The sequence below is a fragment of the Malus sylvestris genome, chromosome 9, assembly GCF_916048215.2.
Source record: "Malus sylvestris chromosome 9, drMalSylv7.2, whole genome shotgun sequence".
Lineage (NCBI taxonomy): Eukaryota > Viridiplantae > Streptophyta > Magnoliopsida > Rosales > Rosaceae > Malus > Malus sylvestris.
This window is the reverse complement of record NC_062268.1, coordinates 16,099,523-16,118,537: the sequence shown is the minus strand read 5'-3', so window position 1 is coordinate 16,118,537 and position 19,015 is coordinate 16,099,523. Positions and strand designations below refer to the sequence as shown.

The following is a 19,015-nucleotide window of genomic DNA, read 5'->3' as shown; positions in this document are numbered from 1 at the left end:
TACACCAGCAAATTTTAAAGTTACGACTATTTAGTCCAAATGATCATTTACTTATTTGTCTATGTATATACAAAAGAATATTATGATTGGGGCCAAAAACTTATTTTCTGCTTCAATGAGAGCTCAATCAGCGAAGAGAAAATTTATCGATCTCAAGTGATATTCGAGAGGGAGGGAATCGAATTCTAGACCTCAAGTATAAGGCTAAATGCTCTTAACTAAGTGGAGCTATAAGCCACCTTAATTGAAGATGAAAATTATCTCCATTGACCTATGTCAAAAATGAAGTTTTCATCAACCTATTGCTGAAATGTTAAGTTTTTGAAATAACCCATACTCAAAAAAATAAAAATAATAAATAAAATAAAAATAAAAATTCAATAGACCAACTTCAAAATGTAGGGATGAATATGCAAAACAAAGAATTTAAATCTTTAAGAAAACCACATTATTGTTAGTCTATTGTGAGGCTATGCTCACCCCTTTCCCTTAAACCAACTCCAACCCTTTGAGCAAGTCCTATAATTTCCCTTATATTCCCTTCCCCCATCCCCTCCCCCAATTCCATTCTAATCCTAGTTCTAATTTGAAGTTAAGTGCTAAATCCAGAAAAAAGGCCCAAATTCCGGCCAGGAAATAGGCCAAAGAAACATGTGGGGCCTACCAGTGAGAGTGGAAGTGGGTGTATGAAGGCCAAACGCCTCTAACGGATGCATGCACGCGAGTGACGCGCCAAGCTCAGCCAACGGCATGGCTCCACCCATGTGGGCATGTCGGCCACTTGTGTCCGATATTAATGAACTGTAACGACTAGTTTTGTGATCCAACAACTTGAATCAACCGGGCCGTTTGTTGATCCAACATCCTACATTCAATTTTTTATTTTTTATTGTTTTATTTATATATTTATTGAATCTAATAGCTAAGATTGAATATAATCAAATCTAACAGTAAAAAAAAAGATCTAACCGTCCAAATTTAAATCCAAAGGCTAAAATAATAAATAAAAAAATTATGGGTAAATTACAAAAAGCTCCCTCAACTATTAGGTCGTTAACAGTTTCATACCTTGTCTTTAAAAAGTTTCAATATCATATATTTGCTTACGAATTTGTTGCAATGTTCTAACTCTGTTACATTATCTGTCAATTCCTCCGTTATATGCTGACGTGGCTTATGTTAGGTCTCACCCTCTCCACATATGAATTTCCACGTTGGCATCTAATACACGTGGATCATCTAAAAGGATGACACATGTATAGCACAAAAAAATTTAAATTAAAAAAAAATCTTTTTTTTAAATCAAATATTTTTAAAAAACTTCCCTTGTGAATCGTGCAATTTGAATTGAAGCGTAAAGCCCCAACCCATGTGATTCCCTTCCATTTCTTTCGTTCCAGTTCCCAAATCAAAGAACTATAACCCTAATTTCATATCACCCACCCCAAATCGTCGTCCAAATCACGATCAATAGTTCATTAAGAGAAAACCCTAAGTTCATGTTGTCGTCGCCTACCTTCCTTTGTTCGTTTTTGTTGAAAACCCTAAATTCTTCTGGCGAAAGATTTGACAGTATTTTGAAGGATTCGAAGTGGGGTGGAATGTGCGCGAGGATCCCAAGCAAACGACGCCTACCTATTGTAAGTACAAATTTCAGTTCGTTTTGTGCTTTGTTGCATCCCTTTTTTTATTCCCGTTTTTCTGGGTTTGTTGGTTCAAAAATCTTTGTTGGCGATTTGTGGGTTTCATTGATTGTTTAATCAAAATGCTTACGGATACGTTGTAGAATGAGGGTCATGTGGGTCCTTTGTTTATTGTTGTCGAGAAAAAGGTTGTTGGGGTGCTGGTGGTCCAGGGGTCCGGTGGGTGCTTTGTGTATTGTTGTCGTGGCCTCAGGGAAAAGGTAGTTTGGGTGGTGGTGGTGGTCCTGGGGGTCCCTTGTATAATTGTTTAACAAAAGTTGAAATTTGGGTGCTTTCTTTTGTTTTCTTTATTCAAATATTGGATAATGGAAGGTCCTTTAAGTGTTTTGTTTGTTGGAGATTGGTGGGTTATTTTCAAATTTATTCAAAATGCTTACTGATTTGTTGGATAATGGGGTCATTTTGGGTCCTCTTGTGCTTTTATCTATGATGTGCTTTGTGCTTTACTTTGTTGTTGAGTGTTAAATTGCAATTGTTTACATTTGGGGTGGGTGTGGTCCTAAGGTTTGTTGCCTGCACTAACTAGGGTCCTTTTGTTGATTTTTTGTCAGTGAAGAAGATGTAGTGTTTTTTGTGTTTAGGGTTTAGGGTTTACAACTTAGGGGTTAGGCCTTAGGGCTTAGGGGTTAGGGGTTAGGTCTTAGGGGATAGAGGTTTAGGCCTTAGGCCTTAGGGCTTAGGGGTTACGGGTTGGGCCTTAGGGCTTAGGAGTTACAGGTTAGGCCTTAGGGCTTGAGGGTTAGGGGTTAGGCCTTAGGGGTTACGGGTTAGGCCTTAGGGCTTAAGGGTTGGGCCTTAGGCCTTAGGGTTTAGAGGTTAAGGGTTAGGCCTTAGAGCTTGAGGGTTAGGGGTTAGGGGTTAAGGGTTAGACCTTAGGGCTTGAGGGTTAGGGGCTAGGCCTTAGGGCTTGGGGGTTAGGGGTTAGGCCTTAGGGCTTAGGGCTTAGGGCCTAGGGGGTTAGGGCTTAGGCCTTAAGACTTGGGGCTCAGGAGTTAGGCTTTAGGGCTTAGGGTTTCTTTGTTATGTGCATTTTGCTTTGCTTTGTCTACATTTGTGGTGGGATGTGGTCTTAGGGTTTTAATTGTTTTTTTTTTTTTGTGAATTTCAAGTTAACCAGAACTATTTTCCATTCGTTTGCACCATGGTGTGAAAGCTCTGTGGGGGGACAGTTGCATATATAGATTATTGCAACAAGGACTTAATGTCACTCCCTGTGATAGATGATATGGTGGAAGCTATAAGATATAGTGAGATATTTATGAACTATTACTACAAGATTCCCAACATGGACATTAGTAATGGTTTGAAGCTCATTCAAAGTGATGCCAATGTACAAAAGATGTGCAACTTTGTTCCAAAGGCTCGAGTGTTAGACATGTACATTGAAGAATTGTCTGTAGAAGAAACCTTTACCAAAGGAACAACAATTTATGGAGTCTATGAAGTGCACCGGTCCAAGCACAGTGATTATTAAGGAATTAAGTAAGGAGGAAGGGGATGTTATGGCAATAACTTGTAAACCAAGAAAAAAAAGGTGGTTGCTAGCTATTGAAGGACCTTCAGATAATAAGGGGGTGTCTAGTGAAGAAAAGGTGACTATTATGTGCTCGGATGAAGGTTTTCACCAAGAATATGTGGCTAGTACAAGTGTGGCTGAGGAAAAAGATGTACAAGTTCCTCGAGAATGAGGTTTACAAGATGTACAAGTTGATGAACTAGGTGTACAAGTTGGTGAAGAAGGTGAAGAGGAACACGGTGATACCTTTTTTGATGTAACTGTCGATTTTGAAGGAGACCAAGAAGAAAGTGAAGAAGAAGATCCTGAAATAGACAGTGACTTTGTAGAGAGTGACTATAGGAGTGATGAAGATAACACAAATTTTGCTAAGTATGATGTGATTCAGGAAGCAGATAAGGTGCAAAGAACAGGAAGGCAATCTCAGAAAAGGAAAAAAAGGCAAACTGATGAGAGAAATGAAGGAGAAGAAGAGCAAATAAATGAAGGAAAATGGGAGAGACAAGAAGAGGAAGGACAACAAGAGGTTGAAGAAGCTGAAGACGAGGGGGTGAATCTGGTTCATGAACCAGATTATAATTCTGATGATCTGGAAAGTGTACACTTGAAGATGAGGAAAGAGGCCCAAAAAGATAGCATTATCCAGAGTTTAATGAGAAAACGAATATGAAGAATCCACAACTTACTCTAGGGCTTATTTTCAGAGACAGTGTGCAATTCAAGAGAGCCGTCATGATGCATTCCTTAGTGAAAGGATATGGGGAAATTCATTTCCATAAGAATGAGAAGTTGAAGATTACTGCCAAGTGTGCAAAGGATTGCACTTAGATGTCTGCTGCTGGCAAGATGCATGGATCAAGCAACATCCAAATCAAGACAATCCTTGATCACCACACCTGTGAGAGGACTTGGGCAAATAAGAACATAACTGCTTCTTTACTCACAGATTTGTACTTAGATCGGATAAAGCTCAATCCTATATGGCCTGTCGAATCTTTTTTATCCACTATGGAAACTGAGTGGAATCATTGGTGTACAAAGATGAAGGCTTATAGGGCATTGAATAAAGCTTTCAAGATTATTGAAGGGAAACATGCAGAGCAATATACAAAACTATGGGATTTTGCTGAGAAAGTAAAAAGGACTAACCCTGGAAGCACTGTGAAGTTGAAGTTGGATGGGGAAAGGTTTCAGAGGATATATGTTTGCTTGGGGGCGTGCAAAGATGGCTTTAAGGCAGGATGTAGACCTTTGATAGGTTTAGATGGGTACTACTTAAACGTTTTACATGGAAGGTAGTTGCAATGTGTTGTTGGCATTGATCCAAATTATGAGACACGGGTTATTACTTATGCAGTGGTGGAAATGAAAAATAAGGCAGCTTGGGTTTGGTTCTTACAATTGTTAGATGATGATGTGGGTATAGAAAACCAAAATGGGTGGACATTTATCAGTGACAAGAAAAAGGGGCTAATTCCAGCATTTCAAAAGGTCATCTCCAGATTCCACCACAGATTCTGTGTAAGGCATTTGTACATAAACTATAGGAATTTGTTCAAGGGGAAAACTTTGAAAGATGCTCTATGGGCAGTTTCAAAAACAGCAACGGTTACACTTCAAAAAGGCAATGGATGAGGTTAAGAAGCTAGATGAGAAGGCCTACAATTGGCTAGTGAAGAAACCTTCAACTCAATTGAGCAAGGCCCACTTTGAAACCTATCCAAAGTGTGACATGTTGCTCAATAATTTGTGTGAATCATTTAATGCAGTCATACTAGTGCCAAGGCAAAAGCCTATTATAACTATGCTGCAAATGATTCAAACTGTTGATGAAAAAAATTCAATTGAAGAGAGGTATAATGATGAAGCAAGTAGGAGATCTCTGCCCTAAGATTAGGAAAAAGTTGGAGGAAGCCAAACTCTTAAGTGGCAGGTGCATTGCATAATGGTCAGGAGGGACCAAATTTCAAATGGATGCTGGAGGTAGGGAACAATATGTGGTGGACTTGGTTGAGAAGACATGCTCTTGTAGGAAGTATGACTTGACGGGAATACCTTGCAACCATGCAATATCTGCCATCCATTTCAAGAGAGAAAAACCTGAGAAAGAAAAACCTGAGGACTATGTGGATGCATACTATTCAAAGGCACGGTACTTTGAAGTTTATTCTCACTTAATAATGTCAATGAATGGTATGTCATTGTGGGAGGATATTGAAAACCCACCAATCTTGCCTCCATTATATACAAGGCAACCTGGAAGACCAATGAAGAAGAAAAAAAAGTTGATGATTTGGAGAAAGATGGTGAACAAACTCCCACCAACCCACCAAATAATCATAAAGGTCATCCTAAGCCACTTAAGCTAGGAAGGAAAAGGCAAGGTGCTCTGAAGTGTACTATATGCAAGCAAGAAGGACATAATTCACAGACCCATCATCGACATCTTCCTCCAAGGGACAAACAGGTAACATTTTGTGCTTTCTTTAATCCTTTGATCCTTTGATCCTTTAATCCTTAATCCTTTAATCCTTTAATGAATGATTTTATAGTTTGTTATAGGCATCCACATCAGCCCAAGGGAGAGCATCATCATCAGCTGAAGTTGCACCTAAAAAGAGAACAAGGAAATCTAAGGTACAAAACCTAATCCTCTCCTTTGTAGTTTACAATAGCAAGTTTAGTTTAGAACCTTACTTTGCATCTAACCTTTTTGTAATGAACATTGAAATTAGGCATCACAATCAGGGGATGGTTCATTTGCAAATCCTGAAACTCATTCACCGAGAGCCACCAAGCAGAGAAAGACAAGGCAAACCAAGACCTAAAGATGCTAGAAATTGTAACAAATTATTGTTTTTCACTTCATGTTTTATGTGCAGTAGGAACTAAAATTATGGTACATGGGTTCTGGAATTAGACATCACAAACATTGAATTTCTTTTGGTTTTTTGAACTGATTTGTATCCCTGAAAATACATTGTTTTGCATTGTTTTGATAGATGGATTTCAATATGTTTTTTGGATCAGTGCACTGTGCATTTTGGGATATTTAAGGATGTCTAATGTATATCTTTGTAAATGTTAGATGGATCAATGATGCTATATGAATTACATTTCATCTTTTGGTCTTTGCAAATGTTTTGTTTCAAGTGGACTTTGTGTTCATTTTTTGTTATATCATGTGTTTATGTAGGATTTGTGCTGATGTGGGATCATATGTTTATGTACAATTTTCATTTGGTTTGGTTTTTTTAGGTTGTATTATCTTCCAAAACTGGACCCCTTTAAAACATATATATATATATATATATATATATATTTATATTTATATTTTTTTTCGCTAACGTGGACAATTTTTGGCAGGAAATAATTATGTTGAAAAAAAATATCTAGTTTTTTTTAAATGACGTGGAAATTAATTTGGTGGGAAATCTACGTGGCAGACCACGTGGAAGTTCATATGTGGAGATGGTGGGACATGGCATACGCCACATCATCATATAACGAACCAATTGACAGCCAATGTAACGAAGGTAGCACATTGCAACAAATTCGAAGATAAGGTATGACATTGAAACTTTTTAAAGATGAAGTATGAAATTGTTAACGACCTAATAGTTGAGGTAGTTTTGTATAATTTACCCAAAAATTATGTAACTCAAAAACACTATGGCTAATGGAAGGAGCGCCACAGAAGTTGTGATTGGTGAATATGTTGTTTGATGTTGAGGAAACAAAAACACTATAAAAGTTGGATGATTGGTGAATATGTTGTGTGATGGTTAGATATTCAACCTATGCTTATAGAGGATGATTGAATGTTTGCGTTTCATGTGTGTAGGTTTGTGTTTCATGCGTTTCATGTGTTTTGTATGTATTTGGTATGTGTTTCATGTGTGTCATGTGTTTCACATATTTGGTGTGTTATACATCTCTATCATGTGTTTTGTATGTGCTTTATATGTGTTTTGTGTCTTGTGTGTTTCATGTATTTTGTGTTTATACATCTCTATCATGTGTTTCATATTCTTCCATAGTGTTTCATGTGTCGATTTAGTGATTTTTCAATATTTATTGGAATTTAAATATTTTTAGGTTAAAATGTTCATAAAATTAATTTAGGATAGTCTACATAATTTTTTTTAAAGTTAATTAAAAAAAAGCCTAAATTCATTCTTTAATAATCCGGGGCTAAAATTTTAGGCCAGAAAGGTTTGAGCAAAACAATTGTTTCCGGGTTAAAATCTAAACTATCGTTTGTTCAGAAAAGAAAATACTCTAAAGAAAATAAAACAAAAATAAAAGCCTGAACTTGTACATAGAACAATTTGTCAGTGTAGCTTAGGTTGTTTTTTCTTTTGGTCCCAAATTCATTGCCCTTGCATTTTTGAAAAGTCATGATAGTGCAATGAGTCCATAATATTTACTTTCCATGACCAAATTTGACCACGGCAAGATCATAACTTGGATTTCAATGAACGCTACAAGCTCCTTGACTTGGTGTTGTGTTTCTGGTTTACTAAAACGGCGGCCGCAACCAGTACACGGAAGGGCAAGAGATCTATAGTAGTGATCAAGAAAGTAAAACTGGGTGTGCTTTTACTATTTGTATTGGTAATTTAATAGAAAACCTTTGGTCTTGGTTAGGGATGGGCAAATACCCATCGGTTATGAGTATAACTGTTTACCCACGAAATTTAAATGGGCGGTTATGGGTATTAACTGCGGTTATAAACAGGTAACTGTTTACTCATTTATTTTATATATGTAAAATTAACACAAACTATGTTCCCTATCGGACAAAACTTTGATCAATGCTATTGACTATAGTGCATGGTTTATGTAGCTAATATAATATAGTTTTCCTTAACCACTCTAAATTTCATGGTCCATTATATATAGTATGTTAATACTTTACATTCCAAGTTAAATAACCCAAGAATACTGTCTTTTAACAATTTTCGTAACCCAAGAATACTTAGCAAATTTTATATTACCTTCATTGTTAACAGTTAAAAATATCATCCGTAAACTATTATTTCAATTATTGGAATGGTTTAAGGACTTAAAAAATTAAAATGCGGAAATGTACGATGAATGTACCCTATAACGGTGTTTAATTGTTAGAAAAATAAAATTATGACAAATTTTTCTTTTTTAATTTTCAAGTTATTAAAAAAGCATGGAGACGGATGAAAAAGAGTAAATGATAAAAAAGAAATGATAAACGAGTTAAAAAAATGATAAATGGGTAAACGAGAACTAAACGATTACGCTTAAATGGGTACACGGTTATGGGTATGGTTAACCATTTATAAACTGTAATGGGTATGGGTATAACCGTTTAGGCAATTTCCCAACTGGTAAACGGTTATACGGATATGAAAATAAACGGTTAAGGATAAATATCCGCAGTTACCCACCCGTCATAACCATTGCCCATCTCTAGTCTTGGCCAGAAGATGGATAGAAAAGAGAAGACAAATTTAGAAACTTTTATGCTCTTTCACCAGAACTTCTAAAACCAACAGGTCAATGCACACACTTTATTTTTCATAAAATGCAGAAGATCTTCAGAGCCAACGGTCAGCTGTCCGCACAAATACGCAGATTATTCATCACACACAAGAGAATTATGTTCTTTTCGCCAACCATGTGTACCAATCTAATCATACTTCATCCGGCATGCTTTGTATTTGCCCGAAAACTAAATGGGAAATAGACGGATTAAGGTTAACTGCAGGATGTAAGGGTTAACAATGACGATAGAGGAACACCAGGAAAGGAAACTGAGCCGAGGATGACTTCCCAAAGGAATTAGAGCCGAGAATGATTTCCAAAAGGAATTAGAAAGGTAACTTTAACAACGCCGAAGGAATTCGAAAGGAAACTTCAACTGAGCCAAGGATGACTTCCCGAGGGAACGGTAGTAGCAGCCGTGTTCTCCAACAGAACTCTGAACACAGACTGCAATGATGATTGTTCACCGGAGGATGGAATGATGGTGCTGGTTCCCGCCGCCACGCACATCAACAAAAGGAACTTGCATGGTCCCACCAATGTGAGAGGGGTAGGCAGAGAACCTCAAAGCTTGCCGTGGAAATACGTCATCACCGTTGGAAGTGCTTGTGACTTCAGAGCAAGAGGTAGTGGAAGCACCATCTCTATAGTTGTCACGTTCGTGAACTTCAGATTCTGACATATTTCCGATCAAATGTAGCTGAGCAGCGCCTGAAGCATTCACTCTGAGGTGTGTAGTATTTGGCTTGGAATCCTGGACCTTCTTCACGTTGAGAAAGCGCCCACCAGTTCCTCTAGCCCTCTTCAATGCATGAACATGCCGAGATTCATGAAGATACGGCTGCACATATTTCAGAAAGGTCTTCCTTAGCAAAACCAGTGAAAAAAAAAAGTACAAATCTCCATGGAAAAAATCAGAGACGGGCATTTACATATCAATTTCAAACCTTCCCACACCTTACGAACTTTGACGAGTTTGTTCTGAGCTTCAAGCTTAGCGCGAAATTGCCTCCTCCGGAGAATTGCACGGTACTGTTTCGCGTTTACATAAATAGGTTCATCTTCTGTAAGATCAAGAGGCAAGGGAACCCTACCAGGAGTTATCCCCACCACCTGAGGATGATGAATCTGGAGCCATTGACATGGTAAATACCTCACAATATCGCAACAAAAGAGGAACATTCTTATGCAAAAACAGCCACAAGTGGTGTATTTTATAGAACTTCAAGTCATGGTTTGACACTAAAGGAAAAAAAGAATCAGAATCTATATCAAAACCACTAAGTTGTATATCATATCTTATAACTTTTGTATTTTGACCCTCACAAGAATAGATCTTCAAGATTAACCCCACTTATTTTTTGCATCTATGCCTTGAAGGTTCAACTTCATAAAGATATATTCTAGGGTTAACAGGTAAGCAAGAAGAAACTTTAGTACCATAAAGAGATCAGAATAAAGAATAAGAGCAAAGGAGATGAAGAGAAACACAGAATCCCGAAATTTATAAGATACATTGGAACCCCACTTTAAGAATATCAAACTAGCTGTTACGTTGGCTTTAAACAATTTGCACGACAAGATGCTTAGGAAGGTGCTACATGGCTAAAGCCTAAAAAGATTGTATAGGTCCAACCTTCGATAACATTTCTGATGAGTTTATATGGATCGGTTCTCCTACCAAAAAAAAGACATATATAGCCAACTCACTGTGAAAAGAGAAACAAGAGTTTGAAGTGCAAGGTGTACGAACATTGTCGAACATAACATTCCAAAGTGTCTTTTGTGTTCATTTTGGCAGTATTGAGGTTGCATTGGTCATAGTGAAAGAAGAGTTCATTATTAATTTATCCTCAAAGTTGGTTAAAAGAACCTAAAGTTATAGCATCTGCAGCATAATTGGAAAACTCTTGAAAAATTGAAGTAATCTATTATATGTGATTTCCGGTTAAAGGCACGCCCCTTGTGATTACTTCTATCAGTTACCTTAAATAAATAGTATAATGCTAAAAGCATCATTTAGTGTTCATGATATTGTGCAATCACATTGAAAGAAATAACCAAGCCTTAGTCACTACTCACAGGATTAGCAGGTTCTACAAACCAACCAACCTCTGGGGGCTCTACTGCTATAATTAAGTTGGCAAAACAAAAACACCTGAGAAAAGAGGACCTACTGGTATTTACTTTGAGCACTTACCGTAGCTTGTGGCCCACAAGCAGTAGCCAGTAAGCTTCCAAAGTATGGCTCAGCATAGTGGAAAGGAATATGACCCTGAATACAACCAGAAAAATATAAGATTCCAACATCCATTGTGACCAGAAAAAACACAGGCGGGTAAAACTTACAATTGAACGGCTAACATCAATTTGTGAAGGGAAGATAAAGCTCTGATTTTCCATTGGTGATAGTGATTTCATGTGGGCCCCAACAGGCTTCCCTTGTGTTTCATTATATCCTGTACCAAGAACAAGGGTAAACCAAATTAGATATACGGATCTGGCCTGGTAACAAAGAAATCAATGTGAAGAACCAAATACTTAATAGGGGAAGTTCTCCGAGTAGTATCGTGGTATGCGAAGGGAGATGTATACAAGTTTTGGCATATTGATAAGGAGCATAATATTAACTTATAAAGAGGAGTGCAATGATCAATCATGGGTAAGGGGCGTGTGCAATTCCTGACCATAGCGAAGGCCTAATACGTGTTGTCCAACCGTCCAAATCATAATTGATGAACATTACTCCAAGTGGTACATTAACTTAAAATCAATTTATCCTTTTACAGATATTTTGTTTCTTATTAGAGAATAAAAACAAACATTGATAGAATAATGCCAACATGCAGAATTAAGAAGCAAAAAGTTCAGTTGAAACATCAATTGAAGGAGAAAGAAACAAGGGAACGGAAATATGGGGCGACAAATACATGAACCTGATTGTGCTGAAACTATGCCTTGCCCACAGGGGTTGCCCTCTTTCATACTATCAACTTCAGAGAGAGATTGACCTGTCGACAGAGTTGAGGATGAATCCTGATCTTGAAAGTTAATTTGAGATTGCTTGCTGTTATGATAATTATGTAGTGACACGCCCATGTTCAAGATTAAGCTATTGGAGGAAGATGAGTGTTGGACATGTGTCTCAGTAGAATTCTCCCATGATGAAGATCCAACAACGAATGGAAATGTTGGGTGGGCAGAACCAAAACCAGAGTTTTTCTTATTCAAATTCTGCATTTTCTAAAACAACTATTCAGGCTCGTCTACAAAAATATGGCGTTGAAACTTTATAGATCTTCAAATATGTTCAATAGAAAAACCTGAAGGTTCACTTAAATCACCGACTCATCAGCAACCAAGAAGTGCAACCAGTCGAAATGCTGCCCAAGTAAAAAAGAAGAGCACCAAACTTTAGTAACTATTTTACTTCATACGCACTGAACAAACCATAATGAAATCAATTCAAGAGGAACGAAGGACAACATAAAACTACTTGAGTGAACAAAGGTACTGATAGTAAGCATATGCATAACTAAAGACATATCACTTTCACTGTGCCAAAAGGGGCACACCGACAAGAATTGATGCAGCACATATTATTACACAGAATGCACCAACTAAAAGTGTCCACGATCCTAAGTGCCGGGTATAAAACTCCAGTAAGAATCATGAATGGAAGTAGAGGAAAATTATCTAGGGGACGATGTAAACATATAGGGAAAGGCAACGCCCTCGACCACTGTAGTCACATTCATCATCTAGTTTCAAACCAACTGATCCTCAGTATTGCATATCAGCTAGGAAAACCTCAGTTCATCAATTAGAACTCGCTACAAGGGCCAAATAGACTAAATAGTTATCACGGCTACTGATTCTGCGGTGTATGAATATTTCTAAACCACAGTACTAATTCGGATCAACACAGAAACTCAAAATACATGCGGCAATCAAATCACTACATAATCAGACTTCTGTTGATTCTATAAATCAAATAATCCAATCACATATTTACATTAACTATGAAATGAAAAGCACCATAAAGATGGAAAATGCAGGGCTCAAAATGTTGAATAAACTTTTTTGCGCTAAAGTTCCATGATTTTTTTAACGTCCCATCCTCAAATTGGAAACAATTAAACCCAAGAACAGGAATTGTTTAAACTTTTTTTTTTTTTTTTATATCCAAGAACAGGAATAAGTCTAAAATCAGCAAAACATATGACTAAAATTATTACCCAAAATAATTATCAAAAGAAAAAAGATTTAAAAAATAAGTGTTACCCAAATAAGAAATCAATCACCTCAACCCAATAAAACCACTACAAGATCAACCTCACCATCTTAATCTCCACATGCAACCAAACCAGAGGCTCACTAACATACAGTAAAATTTACCATTGGAATTCCCTTTTATTTTGTTATGAAAAAAAAAACAGAAACATAATAAATTGTAAAAAGAAGTTCAGACAAAATAAAGGAAAATAAAACAAACCCATTTCAAGAAACTAAAAAAAGGCATGAAATTTACAGCAGAAAGAGTGAAAGAGTGAGTGAAAAGGAAACACCTTTGAGATTAAATATGGTGAAGGAAATTGGAAACTAATAAATGGGTTTTGCTGTAAGCTTTGAATTCTGCATGCCTTCTTCTTCTTCTCCTTCCTTTAACCCACAAGAACTCTCTCTCTCTCTCTCTCTCTCTCTACTCAAAAACTTACTCTCAATTGGATCGGCTTATTTGGTGCAAAGGCTCCATCTTTCTTCATCGCCTTAAACGACAAATTTCCTTGCATTAAACGCACTCACAAATTCAATCTCTCTCTTCTTTCTCACCAGCTTCCCACCATCCTCACTTCCCTGCTCTCTCCCTCTCCCCCTCCCCCTCTCTCTCTCTCCCCCACTTCTCTTCTCTGAAATAAAGTAAAATTGTTCTACGTGTCCATTAATTAATTAAACTGGTGATAATAATTTATTGCCTTAAAGGTTTCTTTATTGTTTGGATAATATATTTTTTCTAGTTTGGTACTTCGTCTGTTTCCTTAGCAGGTCGCTGCTTTTTGTCGTCTTCTGCTAGTGCTAACACAAAAGCGAGTTCATGACAGTGTTTTTCTTGTTTTCAAAGTGACATTTCAAAATTTTTCAAAAAAAATAAAAAATTTGACATTTCAAAATTAATTTTTTTAAATTAGTGTTCAGCTAATCAATAATATTGGTATGTTGGAAATTGGTACTATCAAATTCGTGTTGGAAATAGGTGAATTGGGGTGTTGACCTAAGACCATCTCCTAATAAAGGGAACTTTAACGAAAAGCACCCGGTACTGTTCACTTTAACGAAAAACCACATTTTTACACTAAAAAGTCAATCCTGGTACTATTCACTTTACCCTTTATTTTGTCCTTATCATTAAAACTCAAAGTTTTCAAGCCCTTTTCATTAGTTTTCCTCCTAATTAAAACGTTAAATAACAATTGTTGGTTGAAATAGGATTTTGAAGTTTTATGTTAAATTTTGTATTTCTCTAACGAATTATTAAATGTTATTTTGTTAATTAATATAGAGCTTTAAATGATTGTATTTATTTCAAAATTTGTTGAAACAAAACTTTTATTGGTTGAAATGTTAGTGAAGTAAGGGACCTACCATTAAAATTATTATAAATAAATTTAACGATGATGCCAAATTTGACTCTAATCATATAGGCTTCAAATCCAGTCAGCAAACAACACTTCGGTTGAAATGATTTTTTATGTTAAATATGCACAGTGGCATCTCCACCTAGGATTTGACATCTCTTTTGGAAATGTTCTAAGTTGACGATAAACCATTATACATACAGAGAGATTTTTTTTGTACCACTAAACACGGATCAAACATCACATATTATTATACAATTTGAGTAAAGGTTTTTTTAAAGTGTCGGAACAATGTTGACATTTGCAACCAACAGACCATGGAGTTCATATGCCATCTGAATGAATAGTAGGCGTTGTTTCGTCTAATTGTATAATAACATATGTATTATGTCCTATGTCCGAGTACATTAAAAAATTTCTCATACATTTGGTTATGTCACAATTTAATTGTCTACTTCTTGTAAGATTATTTTTCTTTTTAATCATAGTAAGTTTGGAATGCACAATTAAATTTTTAGAAAGCTAATAATATTTCTCCTTTTATATATAGGATCGTTTTTAGGAAAAAACTAATGAAAATGGTTTGAAAACTTTGAGTTTTAACGAAAATGGCAAAATAAAGGGTAAAGTGAATAGTACCAAGATTGACTTTTTAGTGTAAAAATATGATTTTTCATTAAAGTGAACAGTACTTGAAACTTTGCGTTAAAGTTCTCTCGTTTATATACTGGTGTAAGGCTATTCGTTTTGTAGTTTAAAGTTGCATTTAACTCTAAGCTGACTTATGGCTGGTTTGGTATTACTGTGCTTTAAAAAAAACTGCTTCTGCTGTGCTGCGAGAATAAGCGGCTATGAAATAAAGTTGTAGAGTGTTTGGTAAACTTTTTTGTAAAAATGCTTTTGAAAAAAAAAAAAAAAGCAGTATTATAGTGTTTGGTAAACTTTTATGTAAAACAGATGTGAACAAAAAACCGGTTTTTCAAAGTTGGGTTTTGCAGCTTCTTGTTTTTGGCTTTTTTCACCCAAAATTGTGAAAAAAAACTGAAGCTGAATGTTTATCAAACACAAAAAAAAGCTCCATCTTTTTTTTATACCAGTTTTTTTCAGAATCACCTCAGTACCAAACCAGGCCTTAATATCTCTCCAATGCGTCAAAAAGTAAGAATCATATATGACGATACATACGAAATCATATCGGACTTTAGATAAATCTACAGTTAAAAGTAGGCCCTTTTAACTTTAGAAGATGCAAAAGCTATATTTAACTATAAAATTACTTAATCACTTTCGAGCCGTTGTCCAACCAAACCACAGCGAATTAGCCTTCAAAAATGCTACCATTCTCTTCATCTCGTCGAGAAGTATGATTTTTGATTTTGAATTACTCGATTTGGTTGATTATTGAAGAAGTTATGAACGTTTAAAGTTTGCCCAATTTCCGTCGAGTTTTCTAATTTTCCCGTTGACCAATCACCTTTCAGCTATTTTCCGGCCATCTGCGGCAACCATTGGGCTTCCAAATAAGTATAATCTTATTCTACCCTTTCCTATCTTCATTTTGATATATTATGGGTCGAATTTAGTTAAGAAACGATTGAGTTCTTTAAAAATTGCCTAAAGAGTTTTTAACGGAATGACCAAAATCATGGATGGTGGACAATCTTAGGGACCATTTCTATTGATTTTAAATATCAGGGACCATTTCTATTGATCATGCAAATCTTAGGGACCATTTTGTATAATAACCCAACCTTTATTAGCACGTGATATTTTCTTGAAAATCATTTTTAAAATAGTTCTAGTTCCATGGCATTCTTAAATTAGATCTTCGTAATCCAGATATTGAGGCTCGTTTCAATCAATTTAAGTCTTGAAACCCCGAGCCTCATACTCTGAACTCAATAATACAAAACTCGAGGCTCTTGTTTCACAGGTTAAATGTCAAACGGGTCCCTGTGTTATATCCATATAGTCAATTTAGTCCTTATGTTTTCGATTTGGCTAATTTAGTCTTTATGTTTGTCTCTATTAGCCAATTAAGGACATTTCATTCAATCTCTTTTAAAAAAAAATTCATAAGAAAAATCAAATGGGAAATAATTACCTTTTCTCTTTACAGAAAAATACAAATTAATGAGAAATAACACATATAAGAAATAAAACTTCCAATCTGAAAAAACGATTAATGTTGTGACATAAAAATAAATAAATAAATAAGGGGTAATGTTAGGAAGGAGGTCAGAGAGCTGAAGGAGAATAATTTTTCTTTTTAAATATTTTGATTTAAAATAATTTTATAAATTCTTATTTATAAAATTATAAAAAAAAATTACCAAAATTAGATGGAAATATCCTTAATTGGCTAACGGAGATAAACACAAATATCAAATTAGCCAAATTAAAAACACATGAATTATTTTAATATTTAACCCTAAATTAAAATCAAATAATAAGTGATCATGATTTCGTTAAATCGTGAAGTTCGATAGAATTATAGAAACTGAATGAAGGTAAATAGTTCATTTTCATCTATGAAGATGCAAGACTTCCAACTCCTAAACTTGCTTACGTAAAAATTTCACAAAGACATTGATACGCGCTTGGAAAGAGAGTGGAGCAATTTTTGAGTTATTTTTCCATAACCTTTAAAGAAAGGTTATTAAAAGCCAAAGCACTTAACCAAAAGATAAGGATAAAGTAGCTGCATTGCCCATCCACATTTCATATGATCGCAAAACAAAAAACAAAACAAAACGCAGAGAAAAAAACAAAACACACATTGTCATCTGCCATGGCTTCCATTATTAAACCAAGTTTAATCGATGTCGAGTCTTAGTTTAATTTTGTAATTAAGGAATATTATCCTTGATAAAACAACTTATATAGCTTTCCAAAGGCTCCAAGGATTTCACTAATTAACTTCATTACATACATCCCATGATTGTTTTTAACTTTTTTGGCTTGTAATTTTTTGGTTATCTGAGGGCATGGTTCAACTGGATTTTCTAATATACTTCGGTGTATAAGATTCAATCTAAACTATTTCATCAACAATTCAATACTAGTAATAATTTTTCACGAGAAAATTGAGCATTTAAGTAATTTTTTGTGTTTTTACTCCTTGAATTTTTATCTAGTCATTAAAAAAGATCTCACGAGTGACATTTATAAGTACTTTCATCTAATTACAAGAACAGGTTGACAACATATCTCTGAATTCTACTTCTCTTGCCTCATGAAAAATATCTAAATCTAACATTTGAATTGTTATCTAGTCACACTGCACTTTAATTAACACTTTTAGAGGAACTACATGCCTCACAATGTGCATGTATATTAGAGCCTATCCCCCTTCATCGATCCATATGTTCATTTTAAATTGCAATTTGGAGGGAGGGTGGTTCGAACTACAGACTTTGAGTGCAAGACAAAATGCTCTTAATCACTTAGAGTTAGTCTTTTACAATTAAACCATTATAATAAATAAATTTAATCTAGTTTTATTATGAGAAATGGGAAGAAAGAGGAGGAAATGGCAAAAATCGCCATATCTGTCGGTTTTTTATTTTATTTTAAATTTTTTGTTATACATCATTTTTCAGTGACTAAAATTCTCATCTAACGTGTGACATGGATATGGTTTTTATCTTCAACCCATTGCGCTCTGGATTCGAACTCTCTCCTTTTGCATTGTTTAGATAAATTTAGCATAAATTATTTATCGTTTTGTCAAAAGTCAATTACCAAGGCAATGATTGTCATTTTGCTATTTATTACTTAGTTTACCTTTTCCTCCTTCATAGTAGGAGAACTAATTATACTATATATAAAGTGAACATGGTTTGATACAAGAGATATTTGAGGAGTGATTCAAACTCGAAAAGTGTAAGGGAGAATGATCTTTATCAACTTGAGCTACAAACCTCTTAACTCGATTTAGTACTTACTTAGCCTGACAATTTCATTGCATAATTTGTCCAAATACATGAAATAAAACATTGCTCTCTACATACAAAATACAAAAGAGACGAGAACAAAATTTTGAATGATAGAAACACATTTCTTTATACTAAAGAAGGGTAAGGAAATAAATTGATATTGAATCATTATTCACAAAATTTAAATTTAAGACATTTTCGCTTATAAGCGTAAAAGAATTTCCCTAACTATAATACTTAGTGATGAACAATAGAACATTAATTTAATAAAAAATGCTAGGGAATCTGCATAAAACAAACAAGATAAAATATTGTAAGCCAAAATAATAAACAAAAGAGAAATATTTGTCAAACAAATTCGTTTTAATATTTAAGGGTTATCGGGTCATCTGTCATTTAGACAACTAATCATCACCGTCGCATGTTTATCTTTGTCGAGTCCGGATCCTCTTTGTAAGGATTCCGGAAATCCGAAAATCTTATTCGTTCATCGTACATCATGCTGGCTTCTCAAGATACAAATGTCACATAAGTTGTTTACTAATTCATCGCGATCGCGATCGGATTTGAAACCACTCTGATTGCTCCAATTATTCCGACCCTTTTGTGTATAAAACACGACATTAGTGCATCAAATAACGCATCAACCAAATAAACGACCCACCCAGTCCAACATTTGAGACATTAACACAGACAAGA

General features: G+C 35.3%; 1 protein-coding gene across 4 annotated transcripts; it reads right to left on the bottom strand.

The window, feature by feature from the left end:
* Positions 1–8,738: 8,738 nt before the first annotated feature.
* LOC126582812 (nuclear transcription factor Y subunit A-3-like) lies at positions 8,739–13,649 on the bottom strand. 4 transcript variants are annotated; one of them, XM_050247019.1, is made up of 7 exons: positions 13,311–13,649; positions 12,066–12,182; positions 11,679–11,985; positions 11,092–11,201; positions 10,943–11,017; positions 9,700–9,870; positions 8,739–9,583 (listed from the first exon to the last, which is right to left on the bottom strand). In XM_050247019.1, the coding sequence occupies exons 3-7, from the start codon at positions 11,980–11,982 to the stop codon at positions 9,206–9,208; spliced, it is 1,038 nt and encodes a 345-aa protein (XP_050102976.1). In that variant the 5' UTR covers positions 11,983–11,985; positions 12,066–12,182; positions 13,311–13,649; the 3' UTR covers positions 8,739–9,205. The 4 variants fall into 4 exon arrangements, with proteins under 4 accessions (XP_050102976.1, XP_050102975.1, XP_050102978.1 ...); XM_050247018.1 differs by having other exon boundaries at positions 12,066–12,125; XM_050247021.1 differs by having other exon boundaries at positions 11,679–11,976; positions 13,311–13,648.
* Positions 13,650–19,015: the final 5,366 nt, after the last annotated feature.